This window comes from Anomalospiza imberbis, chromosome 2 (assembly GCF_031753505.1).
Source record: "Anomalospiza imberbis isolate Cuckoo-Finch-1a 21T00152 chromosome 2, ASM3175350v1, whole genome shotgun sequence".
NCBI classification, from domain to species: Eukaryota; Metazoa; Chordata; class Aves; order Passeriformes; family Viduidae; genus Anomalospiza; species Anomalospiza imberbis.
In genome coordinates, this window is record NC_089682.1 from 79,072,514 (window position 1) to 79,092,388 (window position 19,875).

The window sequence follows — 19,875 nt, forward strand, 5'->3', positions numbered from 1 at the left end:
TTACTCTAAGTCAAGGACTTTTCATTTTCTCATGCTCTGCCATTCAGTGACGAGTTGCACAAGAAGCTGGGAGGGAGCACAGCCAGGACAGCTGACCCAAACTGGCCAAGGGGATATTCCATACCACAGAACATCATGCTCAGTGTATCAACTGAGGACAGCTGGCCAGGAGCCACCAGTCACTGCCTGGGAATGGGCTGGGCATCAGTCAATGGGAGAAGAGCAACTGCATTGAGCATCACTTGCCTTCTTTGGGTTTTATTTCCCTCTCTCTCCCCTCTTCATTACAATTACTATTATCAATGTTATAATAATTAGTACTATATTTTACATTAATTAAAATATTAAACTGTTCTCATCTCAACCCACAGATTTTACCTTTTTTCTGATTCTCATCCCCATCCTACAGAGCGAGGTGTGAGTGAGGGGCTGCATGGTACTCACCTGCCAGCTGGGGTAAACCATGACACACAGAAAAGAAGACTGAAACTCCAACACCTTTAAACAGCCCAACACAAGATAAACTATCACAGCTCTGCTCCTCATATACCTGCTGCAAGGACGAGCAAAAGGGAGGAGAAGGACCCACTCTCAAACATTTCTAAGAAACCAAGACTAACTACACTGCAGCCCAGCATTCAGTCTATGTGAAAGATCAGTAATTACCACGTGTATTACGAGACATTCATTTTCTTGAGCTGTCTAGACTAGCAAAGCTCTAGGGTGGGAAAGAGTATACACTGGATAGGAAGGCAATATGGTTAGCACCCTAACTACAGGAGAGGAGGGGTTTCTCCAGCAAGATCCTTCCTACACAGTTTCTGAGCCATAAAGACAGTACTGAACTCCAGATGACAAGTGTCATCAGCATCCTATTTATAGGGAAAAACCGAAGCTGCAAATCCAAGCCTCCACTCGCAAAAGTATTAGCCTTCCAACTGAAAAGTCATCTACTGTTGTGCTCCCCCACCTTTGCTTCCCTTTCTTGTTGCTTTCAAAGTCTCACCACCATTCCCAGCCAACTTCCTACAATTTCCCAGGCTTGACCTTGCCTGCATCTCTGCTGCTCCCTGCTCTTTATCCACACGTACCACCAGAAAGCATTTGCCCTGTGTGGCAACCCTTCCTACCAGGAGCAGCAGAGCAGTAAGTGAGCTGAGACTTGGCACCACACTCATCAAGACTCCTATTTAATTTTTACCTCCCCCCTCCAAGCTCCTGAATCAATGCCAAAGGGAACGTTCATTTTGGCAGTCAAGTCTCCCAGAAGAAAAGTTATAGCCAAAGTGCTGGGGGTGGGACCAAGGCAGCCTATTAATAGGCTGATTATAATATGAATTTGGGGAACTAGTCCCAGATATGCTTACCCTCCTGGACCTAGGGCTCTCAGGGGTGGAGTGGAATACCTAACTCAGCACTTTCAACTTCTTTACTGCATCTGGAGCCAAGAAGGGTGGAAAATCCTGTCTGTACCCTGCCTCGCAAAAACATGGTTTGCCAGAAGGGTGGCTGAGCTATTGTTTTCTTCCCTTCTCCCCCAGAAAGCAAGCTGTTCTCATACTTACAAAGCAGCTCCCTCTGCCTCACCAGAGAAGACCTGGAATTGGAAAGCTTCCATCTTGGATTAAAAAGGGTGATATTCAACAATTTTGCTGAGAAGAAAAAAACTCAGAACTACTCAAAGAAGCAACACTGAACAACACAAGATGTCTCAAGTCCCTTCTCACCACCAGTTTCTCCAGAGCACACTAGACTGATGAGGAAGACAGACTCCATGGATTGTTTGTCATCAAAACTTTTAAGATATTTGAGAGCATAAAGAATCAAAAGGTTTTGATTTCGGGAGACAGCCAGATTGATACACCTGTAAAAGCAAGCTGCTTTCTTCCAGGTGGCAGCTCAAAACCTCCCCAAGACCCCTTTAAAAGTGTTAGGATGAGGAAAGCATGCATGGTGGCAAAAATAGTCCAAAGGCAGCAGCTATTGATACATAGCTACTCCATCATAATTAGAACTACCTCTCCAGCACACCCACAAGGCTGCTTCTCCAACCTTCCTGAAATCCAGACTGTCCTTACATGTCTTCACATTCTCCCATCAACAGACCTCCCACTCCAGCCTCATGCCTCAGCCAGAGAAACAGGGGCAGAAGGCAGCACCTTGTGACCCTGACCTACATTCCATCAACAAGCATGACAAGACCTTAATGGAAACTCTGCAAAATTATGGTGTGAATATGATCATGATTTTTTTTTCATGATTCACAAACATGTCACAATCCTAAGCCCTTAGAAGCTGAAGGAGATATTAAACTACATTCACTTTTTATGCAGTTTGTTACACTGGAGCCACAATCTTTATCAAGATCAAGACCTCTAACACACAGAGAGGACAAACTCTTCTTTAGCTGTGAGACACCCAGCCCCTGATCAAACCCACAGCTTTACCTGTGTAGCAGTAAATATGGAAAGACACACAGGTTTCAAAACACATGCAATACAGATTATGCTCATCTGCCAAACAAAGGAAAAAGCAACACTAGTTTAGCATTATCGGACACACTCGATGAGTCTCTTCTGTAACACAAGACACTGGAGCATCCATGTGCTACATGGCTTGCATTCAATATACCAAACAAAACTGAAATCAGCTTGCCAACAATAGAGAAGTTACAACTTTTCCTACATCTCAGATTTTATCCTAAGTTTCACAACTCTTTGCTGCCTTAGCATCACCCAAGACATTTCAAACCCTGCTGCAAAGAAAGAGTTGGAGAAATCACTGCTTCTAACACATGCACTATTAAATATTCAGGCCTTGATTCTCAAGTAAATTCTTTGCCTCCAATGGCAAGCTAGACATGCAGACTTTGGCAGGTGTAGGATCTCAATTCCTCTAAACACAAACTCACAATCTACCACCAAGCAAACACTCTCAAACCAAAACTGCTGTGTGTGTGTGTATGGGTAAATACAGACACATACCAAAGTTTCTCTGCAGAATTCACTTACGATTGAACTGCCTCATCACACCTCAAGGCACAATACTGTAGCACAGGGAAACTCGGGCAGTCATCTTTCCATCTCTTTCATCATATAGGTTATGCTGGATCACTGACCACAGGGCAGTTAAGCTCAAAAAATCTGATTTCACAAGAAAACCAACAGATTTTTGAAATCCTGAAAGAGACATTTTATTAAGTCAATCAGTGCACTTCCAAGGGCTCTCCCCTTCACATTTTACAGAGAAGGAAAACAAAGCAGAGTCCAGATCTACTTCACCCAACAGGCCTCGAGTTCTTTACCCAGGAGAAAACTCCTGGACTTCAGCTTCAGCCACTAAATCTGCTTCAAAGCAATTCCACTGCTAAGCTAATGGCTGCAGGAGACTGCTCCTACATCCACTTAAATCAGCAGATGCTAATCTCTTCATCTGCCTCAGACACACATGCCATTGGGGTCTGGACAGGATAAGCTGAACAGATGTTTAAGTGCACATTCAGCCTAGGGAATCATCTCCAGAGCTCAGCTGCTAGCTTCACAGAACACAGGAACTAAGGGATTTCTGGAGAGCTTTGCAGGACACAGGAACTAAGGCAATTCAGACACCTGTCCTTTTTTGTACCGTTGCTGAAGGAAGCACTAATGCCAGCAGAAGGGTGGAAGCAGCATGCTTGTCTTACCTATGGCTCCCAAATACTCCCAGATACATCCAACCCAGCAAACTAATCCATACCTAATGGCAAAAAGAGCATCATGGCATAAAACCTTCAGCTCCTGCCACATGGCCTGGCCTGCTGTCAGGAGTCTCTGAGCAGTTATGCTCTGCACAGCCTGAAGGGCTGCTCCCAAAGCAGTGCCTGGTCCCTACAATCAAAATGCACAAGCAAGCCCCAACTACACAAGGAGAGCTCTCCACTTTCCTCCAGTAAGGAGACAGGGAAAGAAGTGCAGACAATGATTTTAAAGATCTCATCAGGCTATTGAACATCCCAAAGTTATGACATCAGCTTTTTTTCATTTACTGAAATGCACAGGACTCCTCTGAGGCAGGTATAGCCTCTCCCACACTCAGAGAGGGGACAGAGAGATTCAGTTTGGTAACTCCGGAGGAACTCTGGAATTCTTCTGGGAGAAGATTCAGGAACCAGGAACAACACAGACTCAAATGCAGCTGACGCTTCACGCCACAGCAGAGCCACACGTATCTACACCAGCAGACTCCAAGGCCTTGCACCTACCTCAGGTGTCCCAAGCTGTAGTATCGCGACTCTCCGTCCGTGGAGCGAACCACCTTGACGGTGAACATGGGCTGCAGCTGCCGCAGCTCCAGCAGCACAATGGCCAAGTAGTGGATGAAGAGCAGGGCATCCACCAGAGACACTGCATACTGCACTATCCCTTGGTAGTTGGTGTCCTTCGAGTCCAAGATGCGAACGCCGTAAAAAAGCCAGTAGGAAAACACAAAGAGGAATATGAGGACCAGCAGAAGGGCCCGAAACACAAACACCCTCGGTAGGTCTGCCTTGGGTTGGCGGAAGAAAAGAGCCCAGGTCCCGATCAGGAGAATGAGGAGTTTAAACGCCACGGAGATGAACAGTCCCTCACACACAGTACCACACGGCTCCAGATCATCTCGCCACAGGATCTGGGGTAACAGAATGAAGGCAATGGGGGTAAGGAAGACTAGGAGTCCAAGAACAGCTGCCACTGTTAAGCCCAGGTAACGTTTGCAGTCCAACCCAACGCTGTCTTCCAGATCCTTACTGATCCGGGCAATGTCCTCCTGGGAAATACTGTGCTCAGAGGTGCCTGTGATTGCCGTCGTGGTCTCACCCCAGTTGTCATCCTGAAGGAAGAAGAGATACATAGAAATAACATTGAAACAATCAGGCTATTCCTTCCAGATGTTCTATTTTTCTTGCCTGGAAAGACTGCTATGATAGCCTTAAGTTCCAGAAAAAACATACAGCAAAAGCAACACCTTAAACATAGTGAATAATCAACCCTGACAATTAGTAAAGGTTTGGAAACAACAGCAACTTGTCCAAACCGGTGACTGTAAACATCAGGTGCTAAAAGCCCTAACTTCAGAGCAGGTAGCTCAGCTTGCTGTGCCACTCACTGTACCCACAGAGGTTCTTCTTCCAGCACATTTAACGAGTTACATGACATAAGTCTTGGAAACTGTAGTAATCACCAGTTCCCATGTCCAGGGCAAGGACTAGTATTCTTCCAGCCCACAAATTCTGCAGTGCAACTGCACCACAAAAGCACCTGGAAGGGAAATTTTCATTTCAGCGTTTCAAGCCAGTTGTTGTTACACAATCAAAAACATGTTCACACATTATTTTTCCATCCGTAACAGAAGCAACCACACCTCCAGCAAGTTCCTCCACTTCATTGTCTTTTATTCTCCTCTACAGTAGCACTGCCCTCAGTAGCTGACAATCTAATAAAGTTTAGTTAAACCAACGCATTACAGGTGATCACAGAGGATATTTCCAGGTATGGGGCTTTTAAGTTTAAAGAACCCTTGACTGCCAAGTAGCTCTGGTATTACAATCCAGGCCATTGTCAGAAGCCACTTACAAAGAGTAAGTGACCTGAAATACAGTCACCATGCTGGCAAGTTTCAGATTACATTACATGTTCTGAAAGTCTCATTTCTTCCCTAGCCAACATCAGACAATGTCTGCATTGGTTCTCCCATGCTACAATGCCTCCAATTACTTCTTCCAGGTGCCGGCACAGCCAAAGAGCTACACTGACATGTATGGATTTGACTCACAGCTGCTGCTGGAGTGACTCATGCACATGGAGGCTCATGATGCTTCCCACAAATGCATGCCAAAGAGTGGCAACCCATGTGGCTCTGCTGCTTGGCACCTGGCACCTTTGTAGCCACAATGCTCATTCAGAAGCACATTTTTGCTTTTCTTCCTAAGACTATCTTCCTGCACTCTGTGTCATTAATAGGATTTACAACTTCCCTCAGACTTCTCCAACTGCACATGCTGACCAAAACAACTTATTTGAAAGAGACAGGCATAATTTTAAACCTTTATTCACTTCTTTTTAAGAGCTAGAGGAAAGAGTCTTTGGGAAAGGACTAGACTGAAGCAGCACAACTACTTGGACCAACTCCCAACTCCATGGATTTAACTTCTAATGCACTCCAAGACATGAATACCTCCCATGCCTAGAGCAGTACGGTTTTGAGACAGACCAACCACAAACAGTCAGCATCTTGAATTAATATGAGGGTTTTTTTGAGTCACTTTTCACCAAAGCAGAGGCCCCGGAAGAGATCTGCATTGTAGTATGTCCTGAAATGCAGCATATTCCTGCCACATTGTACTCTTTAACAGCACCTCTGCAATTCAAGCATTTCAACTATTTTATGTTTATGCATTAAGTAGTTCTGCATAGTTTCCTCCATTTGATGAGCTGCAAAATTGTGCAGAAAAGAGAAGGGACAGGAACACCAGGGCAGTTTAAGGCTATGTCCCAGAAGACAACTGGCAACCCTAGTCACAGTTTAGCCCTTGCAAGTATTGCCACTTGAAAAAGTGGACTACAGCCTATTGCAAAAAAATGTGCTTTTATATGGAACCACAGACTCAGAAAATGCTTGGGGTTGAAAGGGACTTTAAAGATTATCCAGTTCCAACCCTCCTGCCATGGGCAGGGTCATCTTCCACTAGACCAGGTTGCTCTAAGCCCCATGTAACCCAGCCTTGGAACATTTCCAGGGATGGGCATCCACAACTTCTCTGCCTCTCCAGTGCCTCACCACCCTCACAGCAAATAATTTCTTCCTAATATCCAATCTACACCTACCCCCTTTCAGTTTAAAGCCATTCCCCCTTGTCCTATCACTACATGCCCTTGTAAAAAGTCCCTCTCTGGCTCTCTTGTAGACTCCTTTCAGATACTGAAAGGCCACAAAACAAGGTCACCTCAGAGCCTTCTCTTCTCCAGGCTGAAAAACTCCACCTGTCTCAGCCTTTCCTCACAGGAGAGGATATATGAGGCTAAATCTCTAGTGGTACACGGTTGTTGGACATGAGGACACTCTGCTCCCTAGGAGAAAAGTCTGGCTCACACATCAACTTATTTAGCTTTGGCTTTAATCGAGGAGGTCTGCATGAAAACAAGGACTTATGAATTCACCAGCACCTTTAGAACTATTTGAAATAACAGCTGGGACTCATGAAAACAAGAAACTGATTACAAAATACCAAATTACAGGACATGAAATGAGCACACCCCTAGGTACACGAATACTGTTACAAATACCACCACACACAGTTTGGCTGGAAACTGCACACTGATTTGTTTTTTTGGTTTTTTTTTTTTTTTTTTTGTAAAGGCAGAAGTGGAGCCCCACAGCTAAGGATTAACAAACCCCAAATCCAGCCCAGGAGGTACTGAAGCATCCTGTATTCTAGGTCTTGCAGCACCAGCCATTCTTTGAAAATGAATATGCACCTTTACATCACCTGCTAGAGCAGAGCACTGGATCCATCCCAGGTACAATCCAAATGCAGCATTATTCTAGTTTTTACCGAACCCATTGTTAATGTACTAGCTTTCTCTGAATCCACCCTCCTTCACATCTATTTCACACTAGTTTCACATTTCTTGATTTCTTTCCCTAATGGAATCCTGGTTCTAATGCATTTTACAAGATTACCTAGAGCAAATCCTGGTTAAAAGCTGAAATACACATACAGCTGAAAAGGTTGACCTGAATAATGCACAGTGAGATGATGGAAACAGATGTTTATATAGAGCTTGGCAGATGACACTCTGGAGAGAGTCAAAGTAGTGCCCAAGGAGTTGTCAGAAATAACACCCTCGGAGCAAGACAGAAGTGACTGAGACCTTGGCTGTATGCACGAGCAAAGGGTACCCGTAAGCCATGATTCTTTACTAAACAGCATGCAAGGAATTCTTTCTTCCTACTCATGAGCCAGCAAGCCACATGCTCTGTCCCACAACACACACTCCACGTTTGTTTTCACACCCTCCTTACCTGGCCCTCCTCTGCTCGAGAGGCGTCATTCCCGAGCAGCGGCTCCGCAGGAGGTGTCTGGATAGTGACGGACTTCTCAGACCGACTGCCATCTTTGCTTCGGGGAGATTTGTGTCTGTCCCGGCTCCTTTTTCAAACATAGGAGGAGAACAATACCACCAGTTACTCTATGGAGCAGGGCCTGAAATGTGCTGCACCTCTACCTGCAACAGGTGCCCCAAGTATTAGATCAGCCAAGTTTGTCCTTCACTTGATCAACATAGACTCAGGCTGCGATAAAACAAGTTCTGGAGGAGGTAGAAAGGGACTTTGCCCAGACAAGGTGACAGCCTGGAGGTTGGGACAGACCACCCCCTCAGTGATAGCAGAGGGGAGGACAGGGATCCATGCTCACCACCTCACGTTCTCTTAAAACCCCTTCCATCCGTGCTGTGCTTAAAATGAAAGCCTGCATGCTCCAAACAACTGGCAGTGCCATTTGGAATTTACCGGTCTACACAGTTCTCACAAGCAAGTGTCTTGCAGGGACATGCCTAGTTAACACAAGGAATTAATCAATAGAGCTTTAGTTCCTGCAAAGCAGAGTCTTGTCATCTCTGACCTTAACACCGTAGGACAATTGGTGAAGTTTATTTCCACTGGTTAATAACCTCAAGTTAACCTCTCACAAAGAAAGCAGGAACATCAAGCGTACAAGGCCAGTCTTTATTTCCAGAGCACCCTTGCAGACCTCACAGCTTCTCATCTGAGAAAGTCTCAAGATGAATTAAGCCCTACCAATCTGCTCACCAATGCTTTCCTCCCCATTCCCACGTGGACAGGAAAGCAGCCTTTGCACTGGAAACCCTCAGGGACTGGCTTAACCCTCATGAGTATCCCAGCTCTGCCTCTCTCTTGAAATTACCAAAGCCCAAAGGTTTCATGGGATGACACTTTTTCCAGTTGAAAGGCTCTAGGATTTTTATGTTGTTTTTGGAACTCTGAAGGCATCTTTCCACACAGCATTCTAAGTTTAAAAGGGCAATCTCTATTGCGGGTTGGATGCTAAAGAAGGGAAAAAAGGCAAGCAAGACATGTTTTACTCAATAACTGGGCTGTGAGCAAAGAGACTTCATGGAAGAATTCTTTTTCCAACCACACAGGGTAATTGCTTCCGAATTGCAAAATTATTTTGGACCAGCTCAGTAATAAGTTGCAAACAGTAAGTGGCACATATTTTACATGTAAAACTAAGTATAATGTAGGGAAAAAAAAAGAAAAGGAAACGTTTCCAAATAATCAGAATTTTCAGAGCAGATGGGTTTTCAGGCTGTTGAACTACCACAACAGAGAGGACTTGCTATTCAAGTTCAGAACAGCCTGACTTCTAATCCAATCAACGCTGATAAAGGACTTGTTGCCGACTCAAGTACCACTCAAATTCTATTTAAAAAAACTCAACACACCATTAACAGAGTAGGCTGGAGGAGGGTGGGGAGAGGCAGGAAACCTTATTATTACAGAATAAAGAAATGGCATCAGAAGACAACTAGCAATTATCAGTTTAGAAAGTTTAACATGTCTTATCCCCAGATCCTGTACTCACCCCTCCCCTTTAAGAGGGAAGTTAGGTGATCTTTTCTTTCTGCTGGCACTATCCCAATCTTTTTGGCAACACATAATCCCAGCATGCATCCAACAGGCTGAATATCACTGAATTAGCAGCTTCAAGTCTCCTCACTGTGTTCCCCATGAGGACTTTCCATGTTCAGAGACGTGGGTCCACTGATTTTATCCTGGCTTCCAGTTTTTTTCCCATAGGACATACCCTAACTTAGAGCAGTAAGTAATTAAAAACAAACATTTCCTTACCCTTGTCTGTGAGCTTTTTTGGAGTGACCTGAGTAGTGGGAGTATCCCGAATATGTTGATTCTGTATCCATTGCAGCAGACATCGGGTCTGCACAGAAGGGGCACAGATTTTATTTAGAAGATGAGTTCCTGGTGCTCCTGAGGTGGAGTCCGTGGTAAAAGTGCTTTCCCGGGTACTCTTTGCTTCCCAGTCATCGGTGAGATCTGGTCCTCAGAGACTGAGTGAACTTCACTTAAAAGGAACCTGATCAGAGGGGAGGGGAGGGAGGGTGCTTGGCTTCTCACGATTGACCTAAGAAACGAGAAACAGGCATGGAAATGCACTCTAAGCAAAGCAAGACATCATCCCTGTTGCAAGAATTCCCTCACTCTAGCCACATATCACACTCATCAAGCCTGTCCTGGTCAGCCTCTCCTTCCGATCTAGTGACATATATGCATTTGAAGAGCTTTAAATGGATTCAGGGCATCTGTTTTGCAGAGTTTGGCCCATTCATCCAAAAATCTGGAAGAGACTGTCTAGGTCACCTGGTAGGGACAAGGACTTGGAGAAGGGACAGCAGCCTTACATACCAAAATTCACCCACAGAAAAATGACCAGGCTTGGCTTTGACACCACATCTTTTCTACTGTGAGACACGCAGCCCAAATAACCCCAGATTCAGAACAGCAGCATTATAGCCTATTTACAAAGGGTGGGGGTGAGTGCAACTTCCCTAGGAGAAATGCTGGACAGAATCAGCCCACCATGTCTGAACTTGCTTTGTTTTCATAACTGCAAGGTGTGCCCATTATACAGGCATTAGTTCCTATACGATCAATGGCACTGTGAACACCTCCCTCTCCTTTGTAACCTTTGCCTCCAGAAGCTAATTCCGGCCTCGAAGAACTCAATTTTATAAAAAAATCATCTCTATATATACACATACTAATAACACTGGGGAGAGTTGATTAGAGATCACATCTAGCTTATATGGGCCAACGCTTCTTACAATGTACTTCCATTTGGAACAGCAGCTGAAGTCACATCTGTAAAGGGCAGAAGAGGGTCATGCTTTTTGGAGAAGGAGCAGGGCAACATTAGGACAATCCCCAACAGTAACATGTCAAAATCCCTGAGCCCTGTGGGAAGGAAGGGTAGACATCATCCCTAGGTGAGCAGAGAAATGGAAAGGAGGGGAGTTAATCACCAGTTTGGGGAAACACAAGTAAATAGGGAAGAGGAAGAGAGAAGGGTGGCAGCTATGGACAGAGGTACCTTGGCACAGCCCAGCACTCCTCTGGCATACAGGAGCACTCTCACATGCCTTCTGCCTAGGCAACTGCTGCCTCCAGCCAACACAGGACTAGAGCCATGCCATGCTTCCAGAGTGGGCAAAAGAGCACTTTAAAATTAAATTAGATCCCTCTGTCATTTTCTGCTCACAGCAGTTTCTGAAGCTGTTAGCAATAAAACAGGCAACCACTGCTTTCATCCCTCTCCTTTCCCAAAGACAAAGGGACAACAACAGAAATCCTGTTTTGGCCAACTATTCTTGCCAGCCATAAGATTCCTCCACTAATACCTCCACAGAAGTTCACAGCAGAGTGCTCTACCACATGCAAGCAGTGCCAAAGAAGGAAGCCTCTCCCCCACAGGGTTCCTTGGCTGGCGGTGCAATCTGCAACAAAGTAAAGCAACACCCCCACTGCATCCAGAGCTGCAGGTATTTGCACAACACTTGGGCTTTCCAGGGCTCTTGGAAAGCAGAAAGGCGCGGGGACCTTTTGTGTGCAGGATTCCCAAGCTCTAAGGGCATATTGTGCCTCAGAGAATATGGAAAGGACGAATAAGGATGGGACCATAAGGCCCGGTTTCAGGAGAAAAGGAACGAGGATGGATTTAAATTCAGTAAAACAAAATCAAGGCATAGCATAGTTTGGAAAATGGCATCATTACTGTAACAAGAATAAAAATCCCCCAGCCTAGGATGTGATGTTAACACTCGTTAACTCCCCAGATTTGCACACAGCCTCTATCTTACTGCTCCAGCAATAGGCTGTGACTCATTAAAGCTGATTTTTACCTCTACTGTCCTGCTAGGCAACCACAGAAAAATCCTTTCTCTGTGTTTGTCTTAGTCTGATAAATGGGGGTGAGGCCACGACCCCCCTACGTTCAAAAAGCACTATGAGGAGATGGCTACACAGGACTTTTACAGTCATTAGGCACCACAGACCAGAAACACTCTCAGCTGAAGAAAAGGTGACAAGTTATCGTAGTCTTAAACCACTGTTTGTGATGTTACTGGAGTCCCTTTGAGAACAATCATTACCTTCACAGATACATATCACTGCATTACAGGAATAGGAAAAGCAAGGAGAGCTGCTGGCATACATCAGTAAGGTTTACGTATTTTTCCTAGCCCTCTAGGAAAGTATAAACTCTCACCCTTTTCCTCTAACCACATAAAAGAATTTTCCCTCAAATCCCAGGTAAAACAGAGCTGAGGCAGGGACCGGGTACAGAGCTCCTCTTTTGACCCCTCTCACCCCATCAGCACAGGATCATACTTCTCTGGAGGCCTCTGGGAACATTTCTGCAGGTAGAGGCTGCTGTGGAAATGCACAGGCTGCCTGAGCAGGTACCATGAATAAGCAGTGCCCATTTGATGGTGAGTGAAGTACGGCAGTGCTTGGGCACCAGGCAGAAAAGACCAACACAAGAACATCAGGGCAGGCTGGATCACGCCAACTTTTCTTTTCTGAGTAAGCAAGAGCAACAGTTTTGACACAGCTCTGTGAAAAGTCAACAAGGCGGCCCCCAAAAACCATCAAGTCTCCTGGATCACCGTCAAAAGCCGTAATCTTAGAGGTATTTTCCAACCTAAATGATTCTACTATGAACTCATGGACTCTGCATCTCGTTGCCCCAACTGCAGGATACACCAGTAGCTAAATAGATCTTCCTGTCGAGGCACTCACAGGCCAGTCAGGAACAAAATACATCTGCCCAATCTCAGCTGCAAAAAGCAGAAGACCACTGGCTTTGCCTGGCATCCAACTGAGACTGATTGTCAAGAAGGCTTCCTAGATTTGTCCAACAGAGGGTAGCCTGGATTGCTAGATAGACACCACTCCCAGCCAAGGAGGGAGCAGTCCAAACAGTCCAAGGAGCACAGTCCAGACACACACTCCTTATAGCCATGCCAAGCCAGTTACCCACCTCCTGCTCTATTTCATAGCAGGAAGGCAAGGCAGCCTTATACCACAAAAGCTTCTGAAGTTGCTGTGGAAGAGGTAAGGAAGGGACCAAAAGACAATTAACAAGCTAAACTACATCTCTGGGTTGAAGCTCTTCCAATGGCACAGACATAAGTCAACCCTGGATTAGCCACCACCCCAAGAGTGCCCACTACCAGAGCCTGACGAGACCTAGAGAAGACAAGCGGTACATGTGTCCTTCATAACACAGTCATATCCAAACTAAGCACAGTCTTTACACACCTGCACTACTAAATCACTGTTAATGATGATTCCTACCCTACCCCTCTGGGCAAGAACAACTGTTCTGCTTAAAGCAGCAGCCCCATCATTTGGGGCCTCATCCCTTCACAAAAGAGTGTGAATTCAGAGTTCAATGTAGCCAATCGAAATGGCTTCACAAAAGATCATTACATCTTGCAGGACTCTGCTGAAGGCACGGTCTGTTTGCAGAGCTTCTGGCCCTGCATGAAACAAAGCTCTGCTGGCCTGAGGGTACAGTTGCACTGTATTTCAGCGTTGACAAGAAAGCTGGTGTAAGTAGCTTCCACCTCCGCACCACGGTTCACCACTCTTGGTTGTGTCAACACAATTCTCAGCAAGCAAACAGCACTGCTGGAAAACAAAACAAAAAATCCCTTTTCGCCCCCCGCCACGCTTTTGTCTTGGATCCTTACCGTGACCTAGTTCACAGCACCGCTCAAAACATCAAAACCAACATCAGGGTGAATAGCAGCACAAGCGAACAGCTAGAGGGGAGATGGGAATGCCTCCTTTGCTCTACCACGACAGTTGTATAAACTGTACACCCAGAACTTTGCTCCCAGTAGGGCCAGCACTCTCACTTTGCCTCTCCCTTACTCGCCGATGACAGAAAGAAGCCAAATACTAGATAGAAAACAATGTCAGGGCACCTCAAAGTAAATTTTGGGACCCTGTGCTGGCAAGGAGGACTGCCGCACCCTGCAAGACGGTGAAGAAATGTAGTTACCCTGAATACCACAGAGATCACTGTAATTACAGTTTCTACACAGCTACACAATTCATTGTAACTCTCTCTTTTCATACACTCATAAATCTCAGAAAGAGTTCTTTTGAATTGCTTTTTTCCACAGTGGAAGCCCAATCCTATTTCCAATGAAGTTTGCTTTGTGATTGTCTTCAAGGGAGAGCAGTTTGGCTCCCAGCCCAAGAGAAATTTAAAAGAGCAAGTTACATCTTTAAATCAAAGAGGGCAAATGCAAACAACAGCTCCCTTTTACATCCCATGCTTTCCCAATGGATTTTCCCCGTGAAGTTGAGGCAAATAACTCCAGAGCAGCTCCTCTTTGAAATCTTTGCACAGTTTCAATCTTGCTCTGTTTAAAACTTGCAATCAATTAGAGTTGGCTTACCAGTCAGTTCATGAAGTTGTATGTATTTGGAAGTGCCATCTGGAGAGTAAGCAGCCACAAGTGTCCGTGAGGATGTGCACACAATTCAGCTCCAAACGCCATCAGCCTCACTTGTTAAACAGCACCAGCTGTCTGTGGGGTAATGGATGCCCACGAGCTATTGCACTGAGAAATCTATTTTTTTTTCCTTCAACTAGTGAAACGAAGAGCTTTGCAAATCAAACACACCGAACCTCAAGCACTGAGGGTTCAAAAGCAAAAACAATTAAGACGGCTAAGCAGTGAGGAAGCTTTTCCAACTCTGGCATTGGCTTGGCTGCACAGTACTGCTGCAGCACATTCCCATTATTCACTTCAGGAAAATGAGAAATTGCGTAACTTCGACTGCAGACATAGTAAGACCTATGAGCAATGCCACAGGAACCTCTTGCTTTTGAATTTCCTGAGCAGGTCCCAGTCCAGCAACTTGATCTGTAAGCACCTAAGCTCATCCATGCCATCTACTCACAGAGCCAAGACTTCCAGTTTTAACGGACAATAAGCTTTGGGAAACAAGGTTTTTCTAAAATATTTTGGGTTTTTTGCATGTCATTAAATAAGGTCAATTTTGGCCTTCGGTATATATATAACTAAACCAGGGTTTAACTCTGTGGTGGAGGCTCTTGACTTGCAAGCCCTTCGTTCTAAAAAAAGCCATTTAGTAGTTGGCAAATTCAAGCCCTCTAGCAACAGGTTCTCTTTTCTTTTGCTTATCAGAGGGTCCTCAGAAAGATTTCACAGATCCCCTTGAATTTCCAGCCCAAAAGCTGAAAACCATTAGTCCATGACATGGACATTTCAGAAAGAAAAGCCACTTGGTTTATTGACACAATCTACTGTTTAATCAGAGCATACAACAACACAGGTCTGAAAACACAGCAACTGACTAGAGAAATACCCAGGCAAAACCACCGCTCAGGTGATTGGAGTTTCCAAGCAGTAACCCCCAGCCTCTTGTTCCCCTGTTACACAGCTGGAAGCTCTCTCTGTGAAGCACTTCCTGGAGGATGTCCTTTGCCCGCTCCAAGAGCCACACCTGTGCTGTCCAAGTTTCTGAAGCACAATGAGCATTTGAGACTACCATGCAAACTACACCTCAGTGCCATCCTGTCAGACTAGTGAAAGCTTGTCCTTCCTCACTCATGGGTCTGTTCCGTACTGTAAGACCTTCCAATGCTCCTCTTAACCCCAGAGCCATGCAAAGTGGCACAAGGTATTGTGGCCTCAACCTCAGGACACCAGAGGCACTGGGACTGTGCATAGGAATACAGTCTTCCATATTGACATTTAAAACAAAACAAATGGGAAAAAGAGTCTCACAAAACACTGCTGACTGCCTATTCCAGCAGACAGCACCTGTACCTCATTTTCAGTATTTGCTTTTAGCCATAGCACTTAGATACTGAGTTAGCATTAAAAGGTATGGACTGCAAAAGGTTTCTCTACTGTAAGAGCACCCCCATCTTTAAGACACTTCATATCTGCCAACATTTTTTATTTAAATTTAGAACAAAAAAGAAGTCTACAGACCCTGAGAAAATCCCCAGGACACAGCACAGTGGGACTCCACAGAATGGAGTCTCTCTATATCTCTCTCACGTTCAAATCTGTACAAGTTCAATGTCATTCTATCCTTGCAAGGAGAGAGGGCAAAGGTGTTGACCCCTGAGGAAATAACCATTGATTTTTAATTTGACCCAAGTCAGAAAATTCTGACATACAGGCCAATGAGAAATTAAAAGAAGTACTAAGATAGTTTTTATACGGGTTCATTTTCTTCTTCCAAGAGATGGTACCAGACATGGAGAAACATGAGCTTACTGTTTCCCACCAGCAGAACTGGACATCACAGCTCTCCACTCAGGTCCGCCTCTCAGGTCCCCACACAGCAGCACAAGCCCTGCAGCAGCAAAGGCACGTTTCTGATACCATCCTTTGCTTTGGTTGCAAGAGGTGGCAGGGGGGTAAGGAAGGCAGGCTACAACACCACAACATGCAGTTCTGTTAGTACAACTGCAGTAATTTGGTGGTGTTGTCCTAGTACTGTATCCCAGTCTCACAATGACAGGAAGCCCTCTCCAGGTGCACATATTCATCCGACAACAGCCACCAGGAACAACTGCCACTACTAACCAAAACCAAAAGGCCAGAAGCAACCACTGGGAGCTGCTGGTGAATGGCTGGGAGCAGTTAGATATTTGCCTGGCTGGTTACAGTATAGCCTGGGATTATTCCAGAATTTGAGCTACAGGGAACATTTTTAAAGGAGGCTTTCTACAAGACACTATTCATATTTATTTTTCAAAATTAACAACTCTGTGTTGTGATCACAGAGCCAACATTAACCTCATAGCTGTGGCCAGCTAAATAGCCAAACCCCAGTGGGGGAAAAGAGCCAAGCATGGTCAAAACAAAGCTTTTCAAAGGTAGCAAAGCACTGCTGAAGCGCCCTTCTCCACAACTCTCCTCCTTGAAGTCAGGCTGAGCTCACAGGCAATGATATCACAGAACATACTTCATAACATCCTAATTTGCACTTCCAGCCAGCGTGACTCCATTTCTTAACTCTTTATAGCTGCACAGATCTTGCGGGCAGTTCATTACTGACATACCTAGGGTCAAAAAAATCCCACCGCTACAAACAGCCACAGAATCACCCACCTGCCTCCTAGGATCGAAAACGCTGCCATCAAGTCACTTATGCTTTCACTGACTTTGCAATTCAAAGACTGCAACCCTTGGCATAAGAGAGTTAGTTCACCACCTTGACAACCTTCTGAATAAAAAACCAAACCGCCTGTTATTTTGCAGCAGCTCTCCTTCTCGTCAGTTCTGCTCTCCCTCCCGTGCTGCCCAGCGGGATGAGCCCAAACACAGAGCAGTTTGTTTTACACGGCGTGGGCAGGCAAGGCACCATCAGCAGAGCATTCACACCAACGCGAGCGTCTCGCACGAACAGCGCACGGGCTCCTTGCAAGGCGAGGTTCGGCAGCAGAGCGCTGCTCGCCGTGCGGGGCTGCGCCCACGGCCCTCGCCGGCACCGAGCGGCTTCTCCCGGGATGCCGAGATCGCGGACCCGCAGCCCCAGCAGCCTCACGGCGGGCAGGCTGAGCCCCGGCCGGCAGGAGGGAGGCCACCGCCCGCCTTCCACCTCCGTCCGGGCACGGGAACCAGCGCGCAGCCCGGAAAGCGCCGGGCAGGGCAGCGGGACGCGGCGGGCTGGCCCCGCGGCGGGCACCGCCGGGGCTCTCAGCCGCACCGCCCGGCCGAGCACGGACCTGCGGCCAGGCGCGGGAGCCGGAGGCTGCCACACCGCCGCTCCCGCCGCCCCAGCACCAGGGTCCCGGCGGCGGGAGGGCGTGGTGGGGGCGGCGGCGGCATCGCCCCCCCGCAGCGCGGCCGGCCCCGCGCAGACAGACGGACAGATGGACGGACTCACCTCCCTCCCGCGGCCGTCCCATGCTGCTGCCCGACCCTCCGCCACCGCGCTGCTCCCCGCCACCTTCCCCGGCGGCGGCCGCCGTCGCTGCTGCTGCTTTCCGCTTCCTGTGCCCGGCACCGCCCCGCACTCCGTCCCTCCCCCGCCGGAGCCACCGCCCCCGGGCGAGGCTCGCCTGCCCGGGAAGCGGCGGCCCTCACGGTCGCTGAGACTCCAGCGCCTAAATGCCCCCGGAGCAGGGCCCTGTTGCAGGCGCACCTGGTGGGGCTGTGCGGCGGGACCCGCTACTCAGCCCCCGAGGCCTGATTTGACTCTTGAACCTCTCCCCGTAGTTCAGCCTCCTCTGCGCCTCGGGCGTACACACGCTCCTTCACATCTCCTGCCGCTGCTTTCTGCATCGCCGCCCCCCTTGCTCCCGGTGCCCAGCCCATGAGCCCCGCAGCTCTTCCCAAGGCTCTGCAGCCCTCTTCCAGCCAGCCGTACTCCTCGCCTGTCCTATGCCGTCACCTTCTCCTCCAGGAGAAAGATCAGTCCCTTGGAGCTATCCCATCCCAGACTACGGTGGCCTTGGGTTTCTTCCGAGGCTAAGTGTATTGCCAGGCACTCTTATGCCTCGCTTTCGGGACGGCTTGGTCTGTTCTCCACCCAAAGCCTGCAGCTGCAGCGCCCTTTGCCCCTGGTCACAAGAGGACTGCCATGAGGAAGCACCTCCTGCCGCACAGGGAGAAGGGCCTGGTCTGCCTGAAGCCTGCCCTGGGCACCAAATTCCTGGCACCACTTACTCTGGGCGGGTGGGAAAAAAACAGGAGAGTCCTATGTTAGCACAGGTCACTTTTTCTACATGTAAAATGTTGGTCCTATTCAATTTCACCTTTGGTTTGCCTTACCCTTTAAAAATATTTACGTTTTCGGAACATACAATGGGCTAGCAACTGGGAATGTATGAAGAAAATCTAGACCTCCTAGATTCCAGTCCTGCACTTTGAACTGCTCAGGAATGACCCAGGCCACAAATGGAACAAATGAAGGAGAAACTGAAGTTATTCCTATTAGATACTGTATGTTTTGCATTATTGTGGCTTCTGTAGATGACATCTTTTATTTTTCCCCTCCACTTCACCTTCCCTGCCTTTTTCCAAAATAATGCCACAGTTTTATTTGTGGTGCTTGCCCCCTACTCAACACCCATAGCCCATGGAATAACTTCACAATGAAACAGTCAACCAGGAATGACAAGAAACCTTTCCATATCACTCTGATTTGGTAGTTACATTACCTCCTATTTTGCATGGCATACATGCTTACCCAAGCCTGTGACTGACTGGAAGAGTCTGATATCAACTGATAGGCTCCATCTTGTTTTATGCATCAACACGTGTCTAAACTTGCCCAAGGCCTGAGAACTCTGCTGCATTCCAGGGACTGTCTTTGCCTTGAAAAGCATCTGACGCCCTGCTGAAAGCCTGCCTCAGTCTCACTGCCTGATGAGGGCTCTCCACAGCTCTTGGGCTTGCTCATTTTGTCACATTTCGCCCTGCTCAGAGGTGGGTAAAATATGACAAAAACCAACAGGCTTGAGCTTAAGCAGGACACCCATCTGGGGCAGGGGAGAGACTTGGTCCAAGGAGCAAGGTTTTACCTATGCCGTGTGGAGGAGATACTGCCCTGCCTGAAAGGCTACAGAAACTCAGAGGAAAACATCAACAAGGGAAAGAGGCTTTTACCAAAGGTCTTTAACTAGACACCTTTGAAAGCAACAAAAAAACTCTGCTAAACCTATTTCTTTTCCTACCATGTTGCCCCAGCAGCTGCTCAAGAAGATTTAGAGGATTTCTCAATACTCATTTCATGGTTTAGAGCAGCAGGACT

General features: G+C 46.9%; 1 protein-coding gene across 1 annotated transcript in view; it reads right to left on the bottom strand.

Annotated features, from left to right (window-relative positions):
- VANGL1 (VANGL planar cell polarity protein 1) overlaps nt 1-18,143 on the bottom strand; it is a 45,717-nt gene extending 27,574 nt beyond the window's left edge. The window contains exons 1-4 of the mRNA XM_068181975.1: nt 18,007-18,143; nt 9,892-10,183; nt 8,041-8,167; nt 4,241-4,848 (exon numbers count right to left, since the gene is read on the bottom strand). Of these exons, the coding sequence (XP_068038076.1) occupies nt 4,241-4,848; nt 8,041-8,167; nt 9,892-9,974 (818 nt within the window). The 5' untranslated portion in view covers nt 9,975-10,183; nt 18,007-18,143. The remainder of the gene's footprint in view (nt 1-4,240; nt 4,849-8,040; nt 8,168-9,891; nt 10,184-18,006) is intronic.
- Between the last annotated feature and the right edge of the window lie 1,732 nt (nt 18,144-19,875).